Below are 26,943 nucleotides of genomic sequence, written 5' to 3' on the forward strand. Positions count from 1 at the left end.
TGATACATTTTCGGGGGGACACAATTCAATCCATGACAAGTGGTGTCTTATAAAAAGGAAAAACAGATATGGAGAATGAGACACAAAGACACAAGGAGAAGAGACCATGTAGGAACCATCTACCAGTCATAGGAATGCCAAGGAACACCCAGAACTACCGGCAGGTAAAGATGTAGCCCCAAGAGTCAATGCCCTGATATGTACTTGTAGCATCCAAAACTTTGAGACAATAAATTTCTGTTCTTTAAACCACACCCTTTGTGATATTTTATTATGGCTGCACTAAGTAAAACACTGTTTCACTCCATCAAATGTTGCAGTGAATTTGAAGATGAGAAAATTATTCTTTTACCTAGGACCAACCTCCCTGGGAGTATATGACACTGCTTTCAAAAACCTAGCCTCGGCAATACAGAAATTTGGGGCAAATAAGAAAAGGAGTTCCCTCTGAAAGACACTGTTATGGATTGAACTGTGTACACCAAAAATATGTGTTAAAAAGAGCTAAGGCTGCTAACTGAAAGGTCAGCAGTTCAAGTGCACCAGCCATTCCTTGGAACCCTATGGAGCAGTTCTGCTCTGTCCTATAGGATGGCTGGCTATGAGTTGGAATCAACTTGAAGGCAATGGGTTTGAGGTTTTTTTTGTTTGTTTTTTTGGGGGGTATACCTGTTATGATCCCATTTGGGAATGGGTTTTCTTTCTTATGTTAATGAGACTTTATTGGTGTAAGGCTATCTTAAATCAACATCTTTTGAGATATAAAAGGGAAGAGTAAGCCAGGAACACAGACAGGTGAAGACAGGTGCAACACCACATGAGACTTCCAAGGAATCAAGGAACAGAAGCCAAAAAGAGACGAGGACCTTCCCCCGGAGCCCACAGAGAAAGAAAGCCATCCTCTAGAGCCAGTGCCCATGAATTGGACTTGTAACCTCCTTAACTGTGAGAAAATAGATTTCTTCTTTAAAGCCACCCACTTGTGACATTTCTGTTATAGCAGCACTGGAAACTAAGACAAAATTATTAGCAAAAACTCTTCTCTCTGGGATAAGCAATTACAAAAAAAAGGTTTCTGGCTGGTGAATATGCTCGTGTTCAGCTTGTACTCTCAGATAAATCAATATAAACAAATAACCTGCCCTCTCTAACAGAATCACCCTGTCTTCATCTGGTTCTAGTCTCCCAAATAAATAAAACTGTGAGCTTTTCCTGACTGGTCCCCCAAACAAAACAAATTTTCCTTGATTTTTTCAGTGCTGATCTCTGAAAACCTATGACGTCTCTTGAAAATACAACAATGAAGAAAATCTCAACTTTCCTTCAAGATCAGAGCAATTGTAGACTCAATAGCCTTGTTATTCTTACATACTTTTTTTTCTCCCCCTTTAAAATTCTGAGGTGTTTTTATCTGGTGAGCCACCACACTTGGTCTACCTTGCAAAACTTACTTGCAAGTAAATTTCTTTTCTTTTCTCATTGCTTTTATGTCTGACTCTATTTGACAGGTATCATTTAGACCATGCTTTGGAGGGTTATGTATGGGCAGTTTGATTTGTCAAATATGGTGTTAAAATTATTAGAGCATTCTATTTTGCCAGCAAAGCCTCTCAGCTAGCTTCAAGAAGATTCAGCATACAACCACTTCCACCAAATACGCAACTGTCCCCATGGTTCCTTCGTTAGCATCTCTTGCCTGGATTATTGTAAAAGTCTCCTAGTGGTCTCCCTTTATTTATCCCTTTCTTCATGCCCTTATCGATCTATTTCTAACACAGAAGCCAGTTCAATCATGTTAAAATGTATGTCAGATTAATATTCCTCCTTTGCTGAAAATTATTAACTTCTTACTCCCTGGCAGCATTATCCAGAGTCATTAAAATGTTCTATAAAAAAAAACAAAACACATCTCCACACATCTTCCATTCACCAATGCCCTTCATTCCTTCACTGAATTTATTTGCTCAGTCATCCCTCACTCAATTTTTAGTCCTTGCTGCTTTTTTAAAAATTAAATCACTAAGCTTTCTCCTGCTTTGAGACTATTCCATCTTCCTGCAATGCTCTTCTTCCAGAGAGCTTCTTTCCCACTCTAGTACTTCTTATCACCCTTTCTCCAGGTTTCTGTATAGGATTTGCCATTGGCTACACATTATATTGACACAGTGGTTAAGAGCTCGGCTGCTAACAGGCCGCAGTTTGAATCCACCAGCCACTCCTTGGAAACTCTATAGGGCAGTTCTACTCTGTTCTATAGGGTTGCTGGGAGTCAGAATCACAACAGGTTTGGTACACATTATATATTTTATTTATTTATTTCACTAATTGCTTATATCCCCACACTGTGATATAAGTTCCATGAGAAAATATGTGTTTTGTCCCCTGCTGCAATACACATTTGTTTAGGCAATGATTCATTCCATGCATTCTCCCAAATAAAAAATATGTACTGAGCATGTACCACTCTGCATTAGAAGTGTACCAGCCGACCTATTTAATGCCTTTGTGGGTCAATACCTTCCCTTTTAAGATAAGGATAATGCTTGCATTTAGCACATCGAATGCTTGCAAAGGTTAAAAAGAAGATATTGCACGTAAAAGAGTTGGCACTATGTAAGAGCTCCATCAGACAGTGTTCCGCTGCTATTCATAAGGTTTTCACCGGCTAGTGCTTTTCAGAAGTACACTGCCGGGTCCTTCTTCCTAGTCTGTCTTAGCCTGGAAGCTCAGCTGAAACCTGTTCCCCATGGGTGACCCTGCTGGTATCTGAATATGGGTGGCATACCTTCCAGCATCACAGCAACACACAAGCCCCCACAGTACAACAAACTGACAGAAACGTCAAAAATGAAATGGAACACATAAACAATGATATCCTAGGCATTAGTGAGCTGAAATGAACTGGTATTGGCCATTTTGAATCGGACAATCATATAGTCTACTATGCTGGGAATGACAAATAGAAGAGGAATGGTGTTGCAATCATAGTCAAAAAGAACGTTTCAAGATCTATCCTGAAGTACAACACTGTCAGTGATAGGATAATATCCATACGCCTACAAGGAAGACCAGTTAATATGACTATTATTCAAATTTATGCACCAACCACTAGGGCCACAGATGAAGAAATAGAAGATTTTCATCAGCTGTTGCAGTCTGAAATTGATGGAACATGCAATCAAGATGCATTGATAATTACTGGCGATTGGAATGCGAAAGTTGGAAACAAAAAGAAGGATCAATAGTTGGAAAACATGGCCTTGGTGATAGAAACAATGCCAGAGATTGAATGACAGAATTTTGCAAGACGAACAACTTCTTCATAGCAAATACCTTCTTTCACCAACATAAATGGAGACTATACTCATGGACCTCACCAGATGGAACACACAGAAATCAAATTGACTACATCTGTGGAAAGAGACAATGGAAAAGCTCAATATTATCAGTCAGAACAAGACCAGGGGCCGACTGTGGAACAGACCATCAATTGCTCATATGCAAGTTCAAGCTGAAACTGAAGAAAATCAGAACAAGTCCACGAGGGCCAAAATATGACCTTGAGTATATCCCACCTGAAATTAGAGACCATCTCAAGAATAGATTTGACGCAACAAACACTAGTGATTAAAGACCAGACGAGTAGTGGAATGACATCAAGGACATCATCCATGAAGAAAGCAAGAGGTCACTGAAAAGACAGGAAAGAAAGAAAAGACCAAGATGGATGTCAGAAGATACTCTGAAACTTGCTCTTGAGCCTCGAGCAGCTAAAGCAAAAGGAAGAATTGATGAAGTAAAAGAACTAAACAGAAGATTTCGAAGGGCCTCTCGAGAAGACAAAATAAAGTATTATAACGACACGTGCAAAGAGCTAGAGATGGAAAACCAAAAAGGAAGAACACGCTCGGTGTTTGTCAAGCTGAAAGAACTGAAGAAAAAATTCAAGCCTCAAGTTGCAATAGTGAAGGATTCTGTGGGGAAAATATTAAACGATGCAAGCAGCATCAAAAAAGAAGGAAGGAATACACAGAGTCATTATACCAAAAAGAATTAGTCGATATTCATCCATTTAAGGAGGTGGCATATGATCAAGAACTAATGATACTGAAGGAAGAAGTCCAAGCTGCTCTGAAGGCATTGGCGAAAAACAAGGCTCCAGGAATTGATGGAATATCAATTGAGATGTTTCAACAAACAGATGCAGCGCTGGAGGTGCTCACTCGTCTATGCCAAGAAATATGGAAGATAGCTTCCTGGCCAACTGACTGGAACAGATCCATATTTATGCCTATTCCCAAGAAAAGTGAACCAACCAAATGTGGAAATTATGGAACAATATCATTAATATCACATGCAAGCAAAATTTTGCTGAAGATCATTCAAAAGCGGCTGCAGCAGTATATCGACAGGGAACTGCCAGAAATTCAGGCCGGTTTCAGAAGAGGACATGGAACCAGGGCTATCATTGCTGATGTCAGGTGGATCCTGCCTGAAAGCAGAGAATACCAGAAGGATGTTTACCTGTGTTTTATTGACTATGCAAAGGTATTTGACTGTGTGGATCATAACAAACTATGGATGACACTGAGAAGAATGGGAATTCCAGAACACTTAATTGTGCTCATGAGAAACCTTCACATAGATCAAGAGGCAGTTGTTTGGATAGAACAAGCAGATATTGATTGGTTTAAACTCAGGAAAGGTGTGCATCAGGGTTGTATTCTTTCTCCATACTTATTCAATCTGTATGCTGAACAAATAATACAAGAAGCTGGAGTATATGAAGAAGAACGGGGCATCAGGATTGGAGGAAGACTCATTAACAACCTGCGTTATGCAGATGACACAACCTTGCTTGCTGAAAGTGAAGAGAACCTAAAGCACTTACTAATGAAGATCAAAGACCACAGCCTTCAGTATGGATTATGCCTCAACATCAAGAAAACAAAAATCCTCATGACTGGACCAATGAGCAATGTCATGATAAACAGAGAAAAGATTGAAGTTGTCAAGGATTTCATTTTACTTGGATCCACAATCAACAGCCATGGAAGCAGCAGTGGAGAAATCAAAAGACGCATTGCATTGGGTAAATCTGCTGCAAAGGACCTCTTGACAAAGTGTTGAAGAACAAAGATGTCACCCTGAAGACTAAGGTGCGCCTGACCCAAGCCATGGTATTTTCAATCGCATCATATACATGTGGAAAGCTGGACAATGAATAAGGAAGACCAAAGAAGAGTTGACACCTTTGAATTGTGGCGTTGGCAAAGAATATTGAATATACCACGGACTGCCAAAAGAACAAACAAATCTGTCTTGGAAAAAGTGCGGCCAGAATGCTCCTTAGAGGCAAGGATGGTGAGACTGCATCTTACATATTTTGGACATGTTGTCAGGAGGGATGAGTCCCTGGAGAAGGACATCATGCTTGGCAGAGTACAGGGTCAGCAGAAAAGAGGAAGACCCTCAATGAGGTGGATTGACACAGTGGCTGCAACAATGAGGTCAAACATAACAACGATTGTAAGGATGGCGCAGGACCAGGCAGCATTTCGTTCTGTTGTGCATAGGGTCGCTATGAGTCGGAACCGACTTGACAGCACCTAACAACAACAACAACAAACGTTCCGTAGGTATTAACTATGATAATGATAATGACGAATGATGATTATTTGCCACATGGTTCAGGGAATATTTGGTTTCTTAGAAACGTTTTTAAAAAAATGCAAAAAATCTACTGCCTATTACTTGAAGAGCTGGAGTAACTAAAAGCTGAGTAGCCAAAGAGTTATATTGTCAAAAGTTCAATAGTAATTGTCTGCCATCCTATGCTCAGCTCACCAGGCCATCACAATTCTATAATTTCTTTTTTAATTCTCCATCTCATATATAAACATATATATAATGGTTCCCTGGGTGGCACAAATAGTTAAGCCCTCAACTACTAGCCGAAAGGTTGGCGATTCAAATCCACCCAGACGTGTCTCAGAGGACAGGCTAGGTTACTGCTTCCAGAAGGTCACAGCCTTGAAAACCTTATGGGGCAATTCCACTCTGCACACTGGGAGTCTCCAAGAGTTGACTCAAAGGCAACTAAAAACAACTGTATGTACGTCTGTCTCCTAATCAAAAACTTAGCTGTTGTAGCAATGGATTCTTTTTTCACCTATTTTATTTTTCAAACTGCGCAGTCCAAAACTTATATATGAATGTTTTATCTTTCTAAGGCTTTAGTTCTCAGGGGCAATTGCAGCCTCAGGGCCCTGTTACCAAATCATTTCATTTTTAAGTATAATTTCTGTTTCCATGTTTGTTTGTTTTTTCTCATTCCAACTGAAAAACAAACAGCTTTCCCTACCTATTCATTCTTGTTGTCTTTGATTTTCTACTTGTACTTTTTGCTGCATTATCTAAATACCATTCCCTAGAGTACTGAATAAACTGTACCAGCAAATTAGTAACACTATCATTGTTTCACAGAAATCTTTAAGAATCCAAACCTCAAAATAATCAAGTAGTATTACTGTGTGCAATCAGCTTTGACTAAAGATCATACTTAAATTTTGAAGTTCACTATAAAAAACATTATCTTAAAGATATTCTACTAGAATTTTTGTATTGAATTCTGCATATTAAATTTTTAACATCAAATTTGAAAATGGATATCAAAGTCTGAAATATTCATATGACCTATTTTTTTTTTTATATATAAGTTGTAGGATGAAGATACACAAGTCTGGTATTGTAGCACCCAGCTACTGACTAAATTTGATTGACGACAACATCTATGGTATCTGTCAAGGTGTCTTTTGTGAAAATAAGATAAATTAATTTTTTAAAAATTTGCCTCCTTTACACATTATCCCTGGAAGATTAATCCAGATTGTTTGCTGTACTCTAGTCCCTTTATTTTCTTTGCTCTATTGCATTCAATTGTACAGATTTACTACAATTTACTTTTCCGTTCTACTGTTGAAGGATATTTGGTTTTCATTTTTCTCCATTATGAACATTGTTAATGTGAATATTCTTTTACATGCATCATGGTATAAATGTGCCTAAGTTCCTCTAATGTATATACACAGGAGTGCAAATGCTACCAATAGAGATCTTTAACTCTAATACATAACCCATATTTTTCTATGAGTTTTTCCTTGTGAACAAATGAAATAAATTTTATAATTTTACTATAATTTAAACCCAACATCAGATTCTTTGTGGATGGATGATGGTGTAAAAATCAGAAAAAAAGTTAAAGAATAGACAAGTAAATAAGAGAAAAAAAATCCATTGTCATTGAGTCAATTCTGACTCATAGAGACCCAATAGGACAGAGTAGGACATATTAATAATCAATATTGGGAAGTAGAACTAGTAATTTAAGGATAAAAAAAAAAAAAACTCTCCTAAATACTGCTGCATCAATTTTTTTTTTCATGAAAGTTTCACTTCTTATCATGGATAAAATTTGACTCACAGGTAAACATGTTTTCCTTGATCCACTGGAGAAATCTTGAAACTTGTGTATAGCTAGATAAAAATGTAATTGGTGAGCTACCTGGAGGTTTGTGTGGAGTTCTATACTTTTGAAATTTTGTAAGTAGTGAGAGAGTAGAAGAGTCAAATTCTGGCAGCTGTCTGTTGACCTAGAATCTTGGCAATTTATCCTTTTTTTTTTTCAGATTGCTAAACTGTATTAAAAATTATCATAGTCACCAGGGTGGACGAAAGAAACAAATAAATCCGTTATATGATTCCCACCTTCTAGTACGGATGCTTTCGTTTAATTTGCTCACCTTGAGTGTGGACACAATCTGTGAATAGAATGCATGTGCCAAAGGCAATGGGATATGCATGATTACATGTATGTGACATATCAAAGTGTAGTATCTGCCTTACTAGGGTTTCTTTACTGGACTTGAAGGAGCAATGTTCCATGAATCCTATAGTCACAAGGGAAGAAATTTTTCTTATTTGTCTTGATCATATGACTTCTGAGTAGTAAGGTTATTATAATGCATAACTTAATTATTACTCAATATTAAGCAAGCCCACGTATTTCTCACCCTAAAACAAACAAACCTGTTGCCATTGAGTGGATTCTGACTCATAGAGACCCTATAGGACAGAGTAGAACTGTCCCATAGGGTTTCCAAGGAGCGGCTGGTGGATTCGAACTGCTGACCTTTCTGGTTAGCAGCCGAGCTCTTAACCACTGAGCCACCAGGGCTCCCAAAGGTTGGGAAATCAAAAGAATCATTTTAATTAGACTTTATCAGGAAAATAGTGAGACAGGTAGCCTCAGAGCTCAGCACTTCTAAGAGACACCTGCTCTGGGTTATCCTCCTACATGGGACAGAATAGACTACACATTCTTCTGAAACTGCCCTTGACAAGATAGCTATAGAATAGGCCAGAAATTGTCCTTGACAAGAAAACCACAGAATAGCCATAGTGGGTCCCAACTGTCTTAGCAGGCTTTCTATGCTGCCTCAACACTTCAAGTGACCTATTATCTCATTAAGTGCAAAATACATATTCATACTCCACCAAAGAATCGAACCCTTGTCTAGAGAAAATGTGTGTAGTCATCTCCAAGCCCTGAGCGCCTGTGTGAAGGTCAATCCTGGATATTCATGATGAATTTGCATTTCCTTGTCTGCTCTCTGTAAAAGCCCACCTCCCCAAGCTGCCTGCGAGCAGTCTTGGAGGGAGCACCCCTGATTGCTCCTTCCTTATACAACAAATAAAGGTGTCTTTCTATCTCCCATCTTGGCCTCCTGTTTATTGGCTGTAATAAGTCACACCGAGCAAAACCTGGGGATTTTCCCCAGCAACAGTAACACTCAGCAGCTGTGTTTCGTATTTTGTGTTAGAATTTACGACTGTGTTGGATATTAAAGGGATTTAGATTAAGGAAGAGCTTACTGGACTTTTATTTTATGTAGAAATTTTCTATAGAATGGTTTCAATGGTAATTGCACACCTATTATTAGCTAAGGAATGTATTTCCTTGTGTCATAGTTCTAGATGAGAACCTGATGTAATTCAATACCAAATACATCTTTTCATTGGCATGGGACTAACTCCTATTTGTGAAAATGGCTATTGAAAGGAAAATGGTTCTACTGTTTGGCAAATGAAGTGTCATCTCTTTGTGAAAATAATTATTGACAAACAGCCAAGTCATAGCGTGAAACAAAATGTTTCATCCATCCAAATTGTTTAAATTGAGTCATGGTGCTCTCTTAGAGGCACAGAATTCTCTCTGTTAGAGTTAATTCCTCTGCTAGGCTCAATTGAAATATTCCATGACCTGAATGTCTCGTTTATAGATAAATATAAAGGTAGTTCTTCTGCCATGTCTAAATTGTTTGAATATGTTGTTTATTGCCCTTACCACTCATGTATTTATTTGAAATCATTTGTATATGAGTGGAAGTATACAATATAATAATTGTAGTTTCTTTCTTCCCTCTCTAACAAAGATAGCTTGAAGCTCATGTTTCAAATTTTCTTGGAATGTGTACAAATATATCTATTCCAAAATATATTAGGTCATTATACTATTATAAGCTATGATCTAGTTATTTTTTTATGCACTTAGGCATGCATTCTAATACTAATTAAAACAAGTATTTGGCTTAGTGATCTGGCAATGTAGGTTAAAAAAATGATTTGATATCGAGTTTGGCTGACATTTCTTTTATAGTTAGGGTTCTCAGTATTATTTTCCTTTTGGCTTAAGCCAAGTCAGCTGCCAGTGATCCTTCTGAGCACTCACGTAAGTCCAGGAATCAATTTCTTCTAAGAGAGGGCTCTAATTTCAGTTGTTCTGATTTAAAACTAAAAATAAACCATTGTTAGTATGGCAGAAATTTCCTTTTAATTTTTCAATGGATATAAATTAAACGAAAGTTATAATGGTGAAGTTGAATAGAGGTTGGCATATCCCTAACCCAACCAGGCTACACAATAGGATATACTTCATCTATATCCATCTTTTCAGATTTTAATTAGAGTGGTTGCTTCACTTCAGTTTAGATTTGTATTGACATTCCAAAATGATCTATATGATTTAGGGGCGTGAAGGAGTCCAAAAAAACCTAGGCGTTTGTTATGAGGAGAGGTTTCTACAAAAGATGTAGGCCAGACTCCATTTTTGTTGTTCGCTGCTCATTCTGAGCTGACTTTCAAAAGTCAACTAGCCAGAATACCTCAAGAAGCTTTCCAGCTCTCCTCCCTTCCTCTTGCAGGAAGGACATTCACCCAGGCTATGTCCCAAATATCCACAGATTAATGAGAATTTAACTGACTCAAACTCTATGATTAACAAAACAATGCTTAAGGGAGCTTGCAATTGTCTGGTGCTTGTTAAATCATAATTTTGTAAATGTCAACCAACTAGAATTTTTTTTTCTGTAAATCTCTGGGTTTTCTGTACATAAACTCTGTGAAAAATTCCTTTTGCTCAGAGTACTTTGGAGAATTCTCAGGAAGTGCTGCCTGATCCAGATCCTTCTGTTGCTTCAATAAATCTCTTTGCTTTAATTTTAACAGAAGCTCCAGTTTGCTGTTTGTCAGGGGACATCCAGCTAATACCACTGACTGGCAATGCTTTCATTTCGCTTTCCTTAGGTGTGAGAAGTCAACTATAAACTAAAATTGCCAAGCAGCAACTCTGATTTTCACCTTATGAAAACGTGGAAAAGTTCCAGTATATAAATGTATATGGTTTATGTATGAATCATGTATGATAAGTCCACATGTGATCCATAGCAATCAGTCACTATTCTGAAAAACTAAATTGAAGAAGAGGTTCAATGCATGAACAACTGTTGCAAATTTTTATTTCTATGCATATAATTATTGGAAAAGGACCTTTTGTTGCAGACATTTTAAAAGACTAGTGATTTCACTTGTGAATATTTAATTACGAAATTATGAATAATTAAAATCTGTAATATTATTTTAGATGACTGTAGGCAGTACTGTGTGTCTCTCTCTTTCTCTCTTTTAATCCCATCTTTGGTTAAGAGATGAACTGGAGTTATTTCCTCCGAAACATCTGATACAAAATGACCTCTTCTTGATTAAACCCAAAACCCTGTGCCGTCGAGTCGATTCTGACTCATAGCGGCCCTACAGGACTGAGTAGAACTGCCCCATAGAGTTTCCAAGGAGTGCCTGGTGGATTCAAACTGTAGACCCTTTGGTTAGCAGCCGTAGCACTTAACCACTAAGCCACCAGCGTTTCGGACCTCTTGATTAGCAAGTACAAATATACCAAAGTGTTATACTTTTTAATCTTCAATTATTTAAAATCTGCATCTTACTGTTTTTCTTTAAACCAACTCAGTGTTCATAAATGTAACTAGAAAAGAGAAGAGAGGAAATAAAACTTCAAATAATATGTTTCTTTTGGGAATAGTTCAGGTGGAGTGCTTGAATACAATGGTCGGGGAATGAGATATTACTGTTGGAAATGTAACAAGATCTAAAATTACTGGTTTCTTTGGGGGATTGTTAGCTTTCTCCTTTTTGGATAAGGAGAACTACATTAAATGATCTCTTCACCCCCTGTTTTTGTCTTAACTGGCAGAAGTGAAATATTATATTCACTTACAGGATCTATATTAACCTTTGCAGTTAGAATTTTTTGTTTTGTTTTGTTTTGTTTTCTCTTCTCTCTTTTGTAGTCAATTTTATTCATCTTTTCATATAACATTTTATAAGCCCCATAAATTCTTATTCTGAGAGATGTGGGCTATAAATAAAGTTTAATAAAAAATGTATCCGTTCCAATGGAATGAAAATGGTGGAGTTCATTTATCTCTAGTGTCTGTTGGCACAGTAAACTTTCTAAAATGAACATCTGATCCTATCATCTCTTTAAAAGAGCCACTTTCAATACAAAAAACAAAACAAAACATGATTTTCTATGCGCTGTAATACATTTCATGAGTGGGCCCTTGTCTACCTCTCTAACTATCTCTCACATTAATCCACTCTTATACCCCACATGCTAATCTTTCTGAACTACTTCCTTTTGCAAAACGTAATATGCTTTCCAAACTCCATGAATGTACACATAATACTTCTTTTACTCCTTCCCCTTTTCATTATCTGTATAATTTATACAAATTTCTAAAGGATCCTTTACTGTAAGAAGCTTTTCAATGTCTTTCCACCCTCTTTAATCACATCCCAATCCCACATTATATATGAATTAGATCTCTGTCTTCCTCAGTGTTGCCATAGTTCTTACGTAGTTATGTTTCAAAATATTTAGAATACTGTATTTTAATTGTCAGTCATCTCCAATATGTTTTGAGCTCCTTGCCTTTTGTTATCTTCTATAGCCTCAGTGAATATCATAATAACTAGAACAATACAGTAGGCACACAAAATTGACCAAACTGATAATTACCAAACCAACCCAAACCATTGCCATTGAGAGGATTCTGACTCATAGAGGCCCTATAGGACAGAGTAGACCTTCCCATAGAGTTTCCAAGGCTGTAATCTTTACAGAATCAGACTGCCACGTCTTTCTGTGGCAGAGTAACTGTTCTCCGGCAGAATAGCTTGTGGGTTTGTATCTTGACCTTTCGGTTAGTAGCTGAGGGCTTAAGCACTGCATCTCCAGCGCTTCTCAAACCAATAATTACTGGCTGGAAACTCTTTATCTGATGGTTCTCTTCGGAGGTTTCAACCTGTCAGTGATTTTCAATCTGGACATGAGTATTCAGAAAGTTCAGGTCAATGGGTAAGAGGTGGTATACATCCTACACATAGTACAAATTTACTCCATAATGCTCAAGTAAGAGCTTCCACTACACAAAAGCCATGTTTGACTATTTGGAAAGCATTAGCTAGGTGTTGGAGTAAGAAATCTAATCAAATACCTAGCCAGTGACCACAAAGGGTTTACTGGTTTGGAATAAGAGATTATGCTTTGAATACTGGTCATTCACTGTTTGAACTCTGTTCTGATGGTAACCAACATTTTGATTCTCATTTAAGGGGAAAATTTTCCTCTTCAAGACTAAGTACAATGCAGAGTTCCAAAAACATTTTTCCCCCTCCAAATTGGTCATTAGTTGTTAATTTATCCATTAACAAACCTAAGGTTTATGATTAATCCTCTATTTCTTTAAGACACTGTATGCTCCTGTCAAAATAAACAAATCTGTCTTGGAAGAAGTAGTCAGAATGCTCCTTAGAAGTCAGTATGGAGAGACTTTGTCTCATGTACTTTGGACATGTTTTTTCAGAGGGACCAGTCCCTGGAGAAGGACATCATGCTTGCTAAAGTAGAGGGTTATCGAAAAAGCAGAAGACCCTCAATGAGATGGATTGACACAGTACAACAATGGGCTCAAACATGGCAATGATTGTGAGCATGGCACAGGATCAGCAGAGTTTTGTTCTGTTGTACATGAGGTCACCATGAGGGGGAACTGACTCCATAGCACCTGACAACAACAATATTCCCATCATAGGACAGATGCTACTCAGTGCTTTCCATTCAGTTGAAAAGGAACCCTGTAAGTTTAAGGTCAGCCAGTATGGCAAGTAGCTGGCATTTTACCTGAGTTTTTCATATTTAGTTGTATGAGGGAGTTCATTCAAATGTCCAAATCTAGATACGTTAAAGGTAGTTATAGATAATGTGAGAATGAATCTCAGAAAGTAATCTAATGCAAGGTTAGACTATAAATTTTATATTGGGAAATTGATAGCCAGAGAAGTCAAACATGCTCAGGGTTATTAAAAATGTGCCTATACTATACAAAAAAAGTGTCAGATTCTGTGCACAATTTTTCTTTTAATACGGCTTGCTTTCTGAAATGGTGAAGTCACTTCTGCAGTAAGAAGGAGGAGGAGGTAAAAGTTGTTAATAAAAATCAGTCTTTTACTTAGGATTTTTTTCTAAGAGAGGAAGCCATAAATCTCCTCAGAATTCACAAGTCTTTTTTATGACAAGAGGATACTGGGTAGAGGATCTTCGATTACAAAAATAAACGTTCATATAAGTGACATTTTCTGATTTACATTTCTCATTCGGTCAGCCACTGAAATTTAAACCTTGATTAAAATGCGAGATCCCATGAGCCCACCCAGTCTCCATGTACAGTTCAAAGATCATCTGGTAAATATAGCCTGGAACGTATTCCTAAAGTTCAATTCTAGATGGCAAACTTTCATACATTTTTAGGACTATGTGACATAGTAATATTCTCCTGCCAGCAAATACTGACATTAGACTTCAAGTTTATCTACTTTAAAACTAAAATCCATCCTTGGATATTGTTTTAAGACCAAAGGATGGAGTGGAAAATTCAGAGAAAGCCCGCTTGATATAAAAGATTAGATTCAGGACGTTGCGGTCATGAAAGCTGTTTTTGGTCTATTTCATGAAACACTTTCTTTTCTCCCTAAAAGAAGAAAAATAAAACATCATCAGACATTGTTCACAAGCTATGATAAAAATACATCCTTAAGAGAATAATAAAATAAAAAATCAAACCTGTTGCCATTGAGTCTGACTCATGGAAACTCCATGTGCTATAGCATAAACTGTTAAATGAGGTAATCTTGGCTGTAATCTTTACGGAAGTAGTTCATCCGGTCTTTTTTTCTGCAGAGCAGCCAGGTAGGTTCAAATCGCCAACATTTAGGTTAGCCCAAACCAAACCCACTGCCATTGAGTTGATTCTGACTCATAGCGATCCTATAGGACAGAGAAGAACTGCCCCATGCAGTTTCCAAGGACTGCCTGGTGGATTTGAACTGCTGACCTTATGGTTAACAGCCATAGCTCTTAACCACTATGCTACCAAGGTTTCCTTTAGGTTAGCAGTTGATTGCGAACCATTTATGCTATTGTGGCTCCTTAAGAGAATTCCAGGTAAACGCATAGAAACGAAAATAGAAAGTAGATTGTTGGTTTCCAGGGGCTGGGAGGAGGGAGGAATGGGGAGGTATTGCTTAATGGATACTGAGTATCTACTTTGGGTGACAAAAAAGTTTCGGAGGTGGATAGTGGTGGTGCCTGCACAACACTGTGAATGTAATTAGTGTCACCGAATTCTGCATTTAAAAATAGAGTGGCAAGTTCCATGTTACATATGTTTTACAATAAAATAAAGGAGTAAGCCTCGAAAGAGGAAAATACAAGATGTATGAAACAGAGTTTCTACACCAGGAATGAAGTGAAGGGAATTCCCACAATGATGATAAAGAGAGAACAGCTGTGTAGTCAACAACACCTTGGTAGAGATTTTTTTGAGAAGATAGAACTGATCAAATATGCGTTTGATGAATTAACAAGAAAGCATTTACAATTGGGAAAGGCCGTGTAGCTGAATTAGTGATAAATAAACGCATAAAAAAAGCAAAGAAAAAACAAGACAATGACCAAGCCTAGGGGGAAAATAGCGAGGTTGATAAAAGTGATTAAAACACACAGGCTCAGTTCTGATAGAACTTAATGAAAACATTGAGGATTGAGCCAATTAAAATGAGGACAGAACTATACTGGAATGTAGGGTACAGTGCGAGTAGCGGATGTGCAGAGCTAGTTGTTTGTTGTCAGTTGCCATGGAGTCAGCCCGGATGCACGGCGACCTGATGTATAACAGATCAGAGCGTTGCAATGTATGTGCCAACACTGGGTAGAGAGGATTGAAATAGAATATTCATCTACTACAGTGAAAAGTACATAGATATTGTCCCAAATTGGAAAATGAAGAAAAAGCAGTATAACAATGTTCTATAGAAATTTGAATATAAATAAGAATAGAATCACTCAGAAGATTTGAAAGTGGTTGCCTCTGGGGAGAGAGGGGTGATTGTTCTTTGACTGTAACAAACCCTGTAGAAAATGCATGGCTCTTTAAATGATATATATACACAAATGTATACACACACACACACACACATATATATATATATATATGCAGCCCTAGCGGCACAGTTGTTAAGAGTTCGGCTGCCAACCAAAAAGTCACCAGTTGGAATCCACCAGCCTCTCCTTGGAAGCTCTATGGGCCAGTTCTACTCTGTCCTATCCGGTTGCTGTGAGTCGAAATCGACTGGAAGGCAAGAGGTTTGGTTTTGGTTTTATGTATGGGGCTATTTGTACTCTGTCCTGTAGGGTTGCTATGAGTCGGAATCGACTCGACGGCACTGGGTATATATCATATGTAGCAGCTTTCAGGAGTGCTGGACTTGGGTATGGGCCCTAATTTGGAGTACTGAGATTTTAACACTCATGATGAGACAGAGAAGTCCTGGTGGCTCAGTGGTTAAAAACTCGGGTGCTGACCAAAATGTTGGCAGTTCCAATCCATGAGCTGCTCCTTGGAAACCCCGTGGGGCAGTTCTACTCTGTCCTATAGGGTCGCTATGAGTCAGAATTGACTTGATGGTGACAGATTTGGTTTGGGTTCTTTTTTTCTTTTGGATGGAAAAGCTGTTTTTGTGAAACAGGAAAGTAGAACTGAAGCCCTGCATAACTCCAGGGCCCTGTAAAGTCTTACTGCTCATTGGAAAAAGGACCAAACCTTCCATCTGTAGGCCTAGGGCAGTGACAAGGGCGCTTGACTGTGCATGGGGCTATGGACAGGGAAAAATATCCTGTGAGGTTGAAACACTGTCTGTATGCATCATGCAGTTATGGAGTCCAGTGCCTAAGCCAAGAAGATTTTATAAATCTATCTCCGGACTACTGGAATAATAGCAAGACTGAAGAATATCAAAGAGGATGTACAAATACTCTTCTCCCAGAACATCATAATTAGGCTTCATCATCAAGTCCAGAGAAATTTTTAAACAAAAAGATATTTTCAGATAAAATAAGAACAGAGAACATTTTCTCCTCATAGATGTTACCCTCCTCCCACAAAAAGAAAATAAAAAAATAAAAAGTCACACATTTAAATACTTCATTAAGAAGAAAAGAGAAAGAAGAATGAGGTAGTAGTATGCAAGTAGCTATGGTGAACAGAAGAAAACAGCAAATGGATAGGTAATCATAAAAATGCATTGACTTAAAAATAAGAAATAATTTTTTGTTGGGACAGTATGTAAAAGCATAATACTACACCAAAGATACAAGGAAAATATTAGCCCAAGAGACAAAAGGGCCACATAAACCAGAGACTCCATCAGCCTGAGACCAGAAGAACTAGATGTGCCAGACCACCACCGATGATCCCCCTGACTGGGAACGCCACAGGGGGTCCCTGGAGAGGAGGAGAACTCAAATTCACATAAAAAGATTGGACTTACTGGTCTAACTGAGATTGTAGGAATCCTTGAAGATATGGCTCATGGATGCTCTGTTAACCCAGAACTAAAACCATTCCTGAAGTCAACTCTTCAAACAAAGATTAGATTGCACTGTAAAATAGAAAATAATACTTGTGAAGAGTGTGCTTCTTAGTTCAAGCAGACACACGAGACTAAGTGAGTGGCTCCAGTCCAGAGGCAGGATGAGAAGGACAGGAGCTGGCTGGATAGATACGGGAGACCCAGGATGGAAAGGGGAGTGTGCTGTCATATTACAGGGATTGCAATTAGCGTCACATCACAATATGTGTACAAATTTTTGTATGAGAAATGAACTTGAGCTGTAAACTTTCACTTAAAGCACAATTAAAAAAAAATGTGTAATGCTATACAAAAAATAACACTCAAAATGAGAGAGAATGTGCCTGAATTTAACATGCTGTTAAGATTTTTGTGTTGTTTGGGAGGGGAGAGATATTAACTACCTTTAGATTTAGTTAGATCACATATGTGCAAGCTTCAATTTTAAGAGTTATTAAAGCAACAAAGAATGTACAGAAAGGGGCAAAGAAAATATAAAATTCAAGAGAAAACAAAAAAAACCTGTATATTGTTATATATATGTTAAGTTTATATAAATATATATGTGTGTGTATATACATGGGAAACCCTGGGGGGCGTAGTGGTTAAGTGCTACAGCTGCTAACCAAAGGGTCGGCAGTTGAAGTCTGCCAGGTGCTCCTTGGAAACCCTATGGGGCAGTTCTACTCTGTCCTATAGGGTCGCTATGAGTCGGAATCGACTCGACGGCACTGGGTTTTTATATACATGTGTTTATGTGCATTTGTGTACATGCTTTTAGATATGTGTATGTGTGTGTATACAAGCACAGGAAGTATACACACAAATTTACAGATAGTGATGACTTCTCATGACAGAGGGAGTGAAAGTCTGAATGAGAAGTGGCTAATTTAGCTATATCTACCACACTTTATTTCTTTAAAATACATGAAAAACCCATTGCTGTTGAGTCAATTCCACCTCACAGCCACCCTATAGAACAGAATAGAACTGCCTCATAGGGTTTCCAAGGAGCGGTTCGTGGACCGGAACTGCTCACCTTTTGTTTAGCGGCAGAGATCTTAACTACTGCGCCATCAGGGCTCCTATACAACATAATATAATATACAGCAAAATATTAATAGATCTTTGTTTTTTTATTTTTTTACACTTGAGTATGAATTACCAGGGTATGAGGCATCTTTCTGCTTATTCGTAACATTTTATATATATTTTTTCAGGTATCCAATGGAGACCTGTTTTTTTTAGTTTGGCTTTTCCTTTACCTTTTTGTTGTTCAAGCATTTCTCTGTGTTCCGCTTAAAATTCCCCTCTTCCTTCATATTTCCTTCATGTTGTATTTTTCCTTCTCCTTTTCTACTGACTTTCATTTTTATTGAACTAACGGACAAACCTGACTCCATCTGCACTTCGCACTCCCATCACCTTCCACCCATCACGTCTCCAAATCACAGCAGGGAAAACGCAAACACCATTTCACTAAGCATCCTGCAGATTTGAAACCACTGAACACAGTCATTGAATACCTATATTCATGCATCCAAATTGTCTGGGATATTTGAATGTTAAAAAAGGGATTCTCCATAGACTTTATACTCCCAAAAAGCAGGAAATGACTCCTTATGTTCACAAATTTAATTTAATTAAAAAGCCTACTAAACAGCCTCTTTGAGAATCAGTTTCTTCAAGTGTAAAATGGGAATAATCTCTAACATTTAGAGACATTGTGAGGGTTCAAAAAATGCATGCAAATTACCATGCAAGTGATTGACAAGAGCAGAGCTGGAAAAGGATAAACATGAGTTACTGATGTCATTGTTAGTAAGCAATGAGGATATGTTGGGTCTACCATATTTGTTCTCTGCATCACTGATGAATCATATGTGGCCCATATTTTCTCAGACAGCCACAATTTCAAGGAAGCTTTTCAGGTAAAGAAGTTCACAATTTGGGATAAAAAAAAAATGTTTACTAAATGATGTTGAGGAGCCCTGGTGGCGCAATGGTTAAGCATTGTGCTCTAACCAAAAAGTTGATGATTTGAACTCACCAATTGCTCTGTTGGTGAAGAGGCCTGCTGATCTGCTCCCTTAGAGATTACAGCCTAGGAAATCCTATGGGGCAGTTCTACTCTGTCCTATAAGGTCGTTGTGAGTCTGAATGGACTTGAAGGTACACATCAACATTGAAATGATGCTGACCATCTTCTCTGGGCCCTGATAGGTCAGAAGCTGCAGGAACTTTACTTTTTGAATTAATCCTGTGACATTCCTGGGTGCTGGGAACATTACATATTACAAAATTCATCAGGTCCAAGATTAGGAACACACTTTTTCTACAAAACAATTTCAGGAGAAGTAACTAAACATTTTATTCAAGGATGATTCAATATTTAAACAAAATTAGGAAAGCTATGCATTAGTGTTCTTTACTTACTGTGGCTTTTGGAAAGATTGATTCACCAAAGGATGCAATGGTCTTGAAGCTTCATCCAGGGGATATGATTCTCAAGTAACAAACATTATTAAATTCAGGTTTCACATTGCTGAGACATCTCAGTAAGGAGGCGGAAAAAAGTACCCTTAGGGAGTACTTGAATGGACTGAATTGCTGTCTTTCAGGAGTTAAGAGTTTTAGGATAAACAAACTCAACCAAGGAATGTGAATAATTAACTGCTGGAATGTGGAAAGATGGCAAGCACACCGTAAAAAACAAACCCAATCATGTTTCGAAAATTTAATTAGTTTTGATAAAACTGAATTTGAAGTATTGAATGTTTGAGTTTGTATTTTCGTAACCTAAATGACATTGTACATTGTCAGATTGCATGTCAGAAAAAAAGCGGCTAGTTTGATGCTAACTTAAATTGTGACACTGTAATTCAAGGCATAAATACTGAAGCAGAGTTCACAGACCTCCTGTGCAGTCAAGTCAAACCCCCTTCCTAGCATAAAAAACCAAAAAACCCATTGCCATCAAGTGGATGCTGGCTCATAGCAACCCTATAGCACAGAATAGAACTGCCCCATGGAGTTTCCAAGGAATGCCGAGTGGATCGAACTGCTGACCTTTTCCTAGGTAGCCATAGCACTTAAGCACTATGGCACCAGGGTTTCCCATTCCTAGTATAGAATGGGAGAAACTGCCAAAATACAAACAGAATGTGAGCCAACCTGCCCAAATCCTAACTTCTCCCTGAATAGAAATAATGCATATTACCTCATCCTGGCAAAAGTATCTCTCTAAGGCTTTCAGAATAACTTAAGTACTGAGACAATTGAATACTTCGTATAGTATTTAAAGCCATATATGAATACAGCAGCAGGAGAAGAATTTTTTTCAGATAAAATTCATGATAAAATATCCTTATTTTTCATTCAGCATATATTTACAAATGTGTGTTCATATATTGCTGAGAAGGGTGAATATTTAAACTGAAGTAAGCATCATCAAAGTAATTTTATTTCCTTTACTTACATCATTTTGATAAATAGCATGGAGCATTTTACCATGGCAGGAGCTATACTGTGAAAACTCTACAAAAAGGAACAACTTTCTAGTTGTTAAGTAGAATTATTCAGTTCAATGATCACGCTGTATTTTGCTTTCCAAAACCACCATATCAGTGGACTGAAAATTATCTCGGCTTAAGTTGACTTGGACTCTCTTTGATTTAAGCTCTTACAACTTTCTGAAATGGAAATAAAAGTTGACTTGGACTCTCTTTGATTTAAGCTCTTACAACTTTCTGAAATGGAAATAAGAGAGGTTTATTTTTATTCAGTCAATAAAAGGCATAGCTTTTTACTCCTGAGAAAATATCACATACAGATTGAACAAATATTACATGAAATCACTTTGATAAAAAGTCCTCCAGGATGAATATATGAAACTGACATGATTTTGCTTGTAATGATCAGAGTATCCAAAAAAAAAAAAAAAAAATCAGCAAAAGGAGAAGAAAAAGCAATTCTTTATTTTTATCCAAATATATTAGACTTCATAATTTAGTTTCAACAAAAAATTAGGGTGACCATACAACATATCATCCAAACCAAGCCGTTTTGGGAGTGAAAGGGAATGCCATTAATAATAATAATGGTAGCTTGGATATAAACTGGAATTCAACCCCATGCCACAAAAACCTGTGATCAACCTAGCAATAAGGGTTAAACTGCAATTACAAGCAGACATCACACCTTTCTCATATGTATCTGGAAAAGATAGAGAAATAGAATTGACTCAGATAAATTAATTTTGACAATACCAGTTCTTTCTCATCACTTAGGTCTCTGTTAAAATATTACCTTCTCCCCAAACCAATCACCACATCTAAAATAATCAATTCTTAAGTCACCCAGTCATTTTCCATCCTGTTACCCTGTTTTCATTCTCTTAATTGATTTTGACTATGTGAAATTATCATATTTGTTTATTATCCTACTCCTCAATGCCCCCTTCCAACTCCAGCTCTCCTGGTAAGCAGTGACCTCTGTTTTAATCATGCCCAAATCCCCAGTAACTAAAACATGCCTAAGACATAAAAATCAAAACCCAAAATGTGTTGCCAAGTTGATTTCAACCCATAGCAACCCTATAGGAGAGAGTAGAACTTCCCCATAGGCTTTCCAAGGACGGGCTGGTAGATTCGAACTACTGGCCTTTTGGTTAGCAGCAAAGCTCTTAACCACTGAGCCACCAGAGCTCTAAGACATACAAGGTATGCAAAAATTTTGTTGAATTAATGAACACATCTGGAGAGTTTGTTTTTGGTTCCATATTCTCCTTGGTACCAAAGAAAAATTAAAATAACTCTCCAAATTAAATTATGGCTCTGTTTAGTTTTAAGTGGTTGGACTAAATCATTTTTGTGGTTTCTTCCATTGCTAATACATTATGCCCAGTTAGCCCTCTTGCCACCCTCCCAGTATTTTATTCCCTACATGCAGAAAATAAGAACATTTGGGAGAGTAAAGGAGTAGGGCGATTTGCTCTGTTCACAGTGGATGGATGCTCAAGGCTGACCATTTTGCCAGTAACAATGCCCTGGTATATATTTGCACCTACAGAATTTGTTTGATACAGAGGTAGCCAGAAGGTATTATTGTAGTCAATGATAGAATTGTTGATATAATAATTTGCCCATAAGAAAACCACCACAGGATTGCTATAAAATGGGAAATGATGGCAGCCCTAATTAGCCACTAAAGATTTGCAGGTCAATGAGGAGAAGTGAATTAATTCTGGGCAGACTTAGTATTGCTATGCCCAAGGAAGTTTTATAGAAAAACCCATGATATTCGGGGAGCTCTTTTAAATGTTCATAAAAATCTCTGCATTATAAATCTTTATTTTGTAGGTGTTCTGCTGATCAGGAGTTGTGATTCCTGCTAATGAGTCATAAATATCAGACCATTGGGTTCAAAAAAATGCTACTGCTAAAATTATTTGGGTAAAATCAGTATTCACCAAAAAAAAAAAAAAAAAAACTATGTGTAAGATATCTTCAATGTATCTAATATTATATTCTCTCATCTCTGTACAATACATTCTTCCTGAACTTGGAGTGGCAGGCATGGAATAGGTTTCCCAGGCAAGGAAACAAATCAATCCTGCTACAACAAATGCCATCAACAGGAAAACAGCATAAAAAAGAGACTCAATTAGACATACATATTTTAGGCATAAATATTTATCATCTGTTTTCATTGCATTCTCACCACTCCTTACGGATAAACTATTGATTTTTAAAATGATGAAAATTCCAGAAAAACAGATAAAATATTTCCAAATAACTCAGTTTGAAACAGGGACCCTTAATTATATAATTTCACGCAGATTCTGTTATATTCAATATAACTTGGCTACTGACTATTATCATTCATTATTCAGCATTTGTCCAGATTAGATTGTATACAGAACAGATTTCTAGGTTTTCATTACCTCGGGAAACGATCAATTCTCAAATTAATCAATGTTTATTTCCCCCTAGTACTAGCAACTTTTAAAAATTATAGGAAATTTTCAATGATATACTGTGTACTGGTACCTTCTAAAACTTACAAATATATTATGATTATATTCTTTTGCAGGGTCATAAATAGTACAAACTTGTGAGACTCTCTCATATAAAATACAATTGAAAACCTTCCAAGACCTTAAACAGCAAAAAACATTAAATTAGATTCTAAAATGACAAATAACTTAAGGCTAAAATATTTGGTATTAATAATTAATACCAGAAGCCTTTGTAATCTAGTAAACATGCACGAGAACTACAACTTTGAACAAAACATCACAATTTTATCAGATACATATGTGTGTGCATATACACACACACACACATGTGTGTGTATATATATGTGTGTGTATATATATGTATATACATATTTTTTTGTATGTATATACATATATACATACATGAAGTTTTATCACCCTGAAAACTATCCACTCATGTTTGGCTTAATAAATATGTTAGAAATGTCGGGGAGAATACCACTCCTTTAAATATATATATATGTATTTTTTCAGAATATACAATATAAATATGCCATATATAAATCATGCCATAAAACTAAAGGCAAAATTTGCACATTATTGCATGCTTGATGGGATAATACATGCCCTTACAATGTCCTCCCTTCATAATTTTGCTCTTTGCACAGTAGCAATACTTGGAAAGGAAGGGTTCTCAAATATGCATATAGAACTGGAGGGAAAATGTACCTTTCATACTCCTTAGGGAGGATTACCTCATCAGTCAAACATTAGACTATTACTAAATCAAACATTAAATAATGCCTAAGGAGGCGTTTTGTTATGTGAATCGATCAGAGTTCATTTTTCTTAATTTGGCTGGGAGATTCCCTTCCATCCTGGCTACTCCTCCAGCCATCTTTTGAAGCTTTGGTGGCAAATCAGCCACAGACTGGCTCATGGGATCAGATAACATCTTGGTGGTTTTAGATACCAGTTTTTCTTCTGAGTTGCCAGGAACTGAACTTATCCGTTGCAGTTTCATGGGCAAATCTCCCAAGCTGTAGGCTTTCTCTGAAGTTGTAGAACTCATTCTCAAGAGTTTTTTTGGAAAGTCTTCTCTTCCAGTAATTTTCTGCAACTTAGATGGAAACTTCGTACTAATGTCATCTAGCCCATCTAAGCATTCCACAGAATTATGTCTTTCTTTGCTGTTAGTTATGGCTGGTGCTATTAAAGGGGACGACATGAGGAGCATTTCCTCCTGTTCTTTCACACTGTAAGGTGGGGTGGGGACTTCAAATGTTGCATGGAATTGGGAGTAATCAACTTTAAAGAATCCTTCCTCTAAGGAAATTACAGGAAAAAAGCGATGACCCCAAAGAACTTCATCTTCAGTGTATGATGTTCGAGCTTGACAAGTCATCCCTATGAGCAAAAAGAAAGTTCTTGATAAATTATGCAGAGTGAAAGCGCATGTAAAACCAGTTTGACCTGAGGAATTCATTTCACATTCTTATTTAAGCTCTGGACTGCTTAGCTGAGTAGACTGAATAACAGAATAAGTTAAAATTTTTGCTATAAGTTGATAGCTATGATACATATATTTTCTCCCAATGAAAAACACAAGACACAGTTACTCTTCATGCTTGAATGGCAATATATCATAACATAGTTTATTTATTCTACATAAAAACAAAAGTAAAAATGACAGACAATAATTTCATAACATACTTGTCTCTATAAGGAAACAAGTGGAGGAATCATGCAATTATTTTCCATCATCCAAGAAGCAGTGTATGAAATAAACCTGACTTTGAATCCAAACTTAACCACTGTGTACACTTAGGGAAGATATTTTCTGTTCTATAAAACATGGAAAACAAGACCTGCCTCAGAGAATTGCTGTGAGCATGAAATAAAATAACATAAAATGTAAAATACGTCATATAATGCCTACCTACCGGTTGCCATCAAGTTAATTTCATCTTACGTTTGCCTCTTAAATAAATGAAAACTGCTCATTGCACATTTAACAGTGAAGGCTCGTGGTAGAAGCAAGAAAGATTGAAGATAATTATCCCAATTCCCTGCCAAATGAATAAAAGGTGAAAATATTTCTTTGTTGGATGATGCAAAGTTGTTTTGGTGGTTCCATCCTTTGGACCTCTAAGGTCAAAGTCAACATTTGCTAATGTTTTAGAAATCCATATGCTAAAATTAATAATCTCAGTCACCTGGTGTCTCAAAGTCCAGCCCTGCTCTAGAATCTCTGAAACTCAATGATGGATAGAAGATATATTTCCGTTTATATATTATGTTGCTTAGATATCATTTACCTCATGCTACTTTGATTTATTCAATTTTGTTCTCTTCATAAATCATATATTTAGACTGAGTTACTATCAAACCAGTCAACCTCTGAATATTCATTGTACAAAGAGTAGAAGTACATGAATAAATTAAAACCTCATATCGTTTAAGTCTTATATTGGTCAAAGATGCAATTTTCTGTCAGTAGCAAAATTGACTGCTTTACTTTCCTTACCTACCAGCATGCCAGTAGAGGCTATTGAAATGTAAAATAATGGATGAAGTGAAAAATGTACCACCTCAATAATTAAGTATAATTTAAACCAGTGATAAAGGTATTTGTTCATTGGTTTCAATTTTTCTGCAACTGTCACAAGCTAAGAAATTCCTGTTGTTTTAATGACAGACATAGACAGTTTGGAGAAAGGAGTATCCTCCCCCTTTTATCCCCCTGGCTAGTAATCACACATAAAATACCTTCAAAGAATTAGGAAAAAATGCAAAATTAAAAAACTATACTGAAGATAAATTAAACTCTTCATTGAATCCAAAATCTTGCATTATAATTATTATCAATCATGTATCACCAGGGCATCAGTTGTTGTCACTTACATACAGTCTAATTTTAGACAGTTTTTAAAGAAACTTACATAGAAAATAAATGACCTTTATATATGAGGGACTGTATTAGGTGCTCTGTATGTGTTATTTCTAATCCTCATTATCATCCTGTTAAGAAGATATTCTTATGCCCAGCTTAAAGGTAAGGAATCTAGTAGTCTTCCTTGAGAATAGACTTAGTAAGCTGTAGAGAAAGGATGTATCATTCTAATTTCTGTTTTGCTTTGCTTTTGTTTTCATTTTGCCATGATGCCTCTTTTATTGTAGGTAGGAATCCAATTCCAAACACTTTATCCATTTAATTCCCTCATGGTGCAAATTTGACAGTGAACAAATAACACTCCACACAATCAACATTCTGCCAGGGACAGTGCCCCCTCGAATATTTTTATATGAAGATAATGAAATGACTATACAAAATAATTTGGAAGTTTTATACACACACACACAAACACACACAGCAGCAGCAGCATTCTGTATTTTCCAAAAATTTTCTAGCCTGTGGCTAAATATTTCATTAAAAAAATCAGATCATCATTTAATAAGAAATAAAGAAAACATTTTTCATGACATATTTACTTGATTTAACTTTGAAAAATTTAAATAAAATTAAAAATACCTACAATAAAGGACAACTATTCAGTGTT

General features: G+C 36.8%; 1 protein-coding gene across 1 annotated transcript; it reads right to left on the reverse strand.

Moving 5' to 3' along the window:
* Positions 1-24,133: 24,133 nt before the first annotated feature.
* LOC135231583 (G protein-activated inward rectifier potassium channel 1-like) lies at positions 24,134-25,285 on the reverse strand. The gene has a single exon (XM_064287431.1). The coding sequence runs from the start codon at positions 24,867-24,869 to the stop codon at positions 24,204-24,206; it is 666 nt and encodes a 221-aa protein (XP_064143501.1). The 5' UTR covers positions 24,870-25,285; the 3' UTR covers positions 24,134-24,203.
* Between the last annotated feature and the right edge of the window lie 1,658 nt (positions 25,286-26,943).

This window comes from Loxodonta africana, chromosome 6 (assembly GCF_030014295.1).
Source record: "Loxodonta africana isolate mLoxAfr1 chromosome 6, mLoxAfr1.hap2, whole genome shotgun sequence".
Classification (NCBI taxonomy): Eukaryota; Metazoa; Chordata; class Mammalia; order Proboscidea; family Elephantidae; genus Loxodonta; species Loxodonta africana.

Excerpts from the sequence above, each read along its gene's own strand:
- LOC135231583 (XM_064287431.1), bottom strand. The coding sequence starts at position 24,869 with ATGAATTCCTCAGGTCAAACTGGTTTTACATGCGCTTTCACTCTGCAT.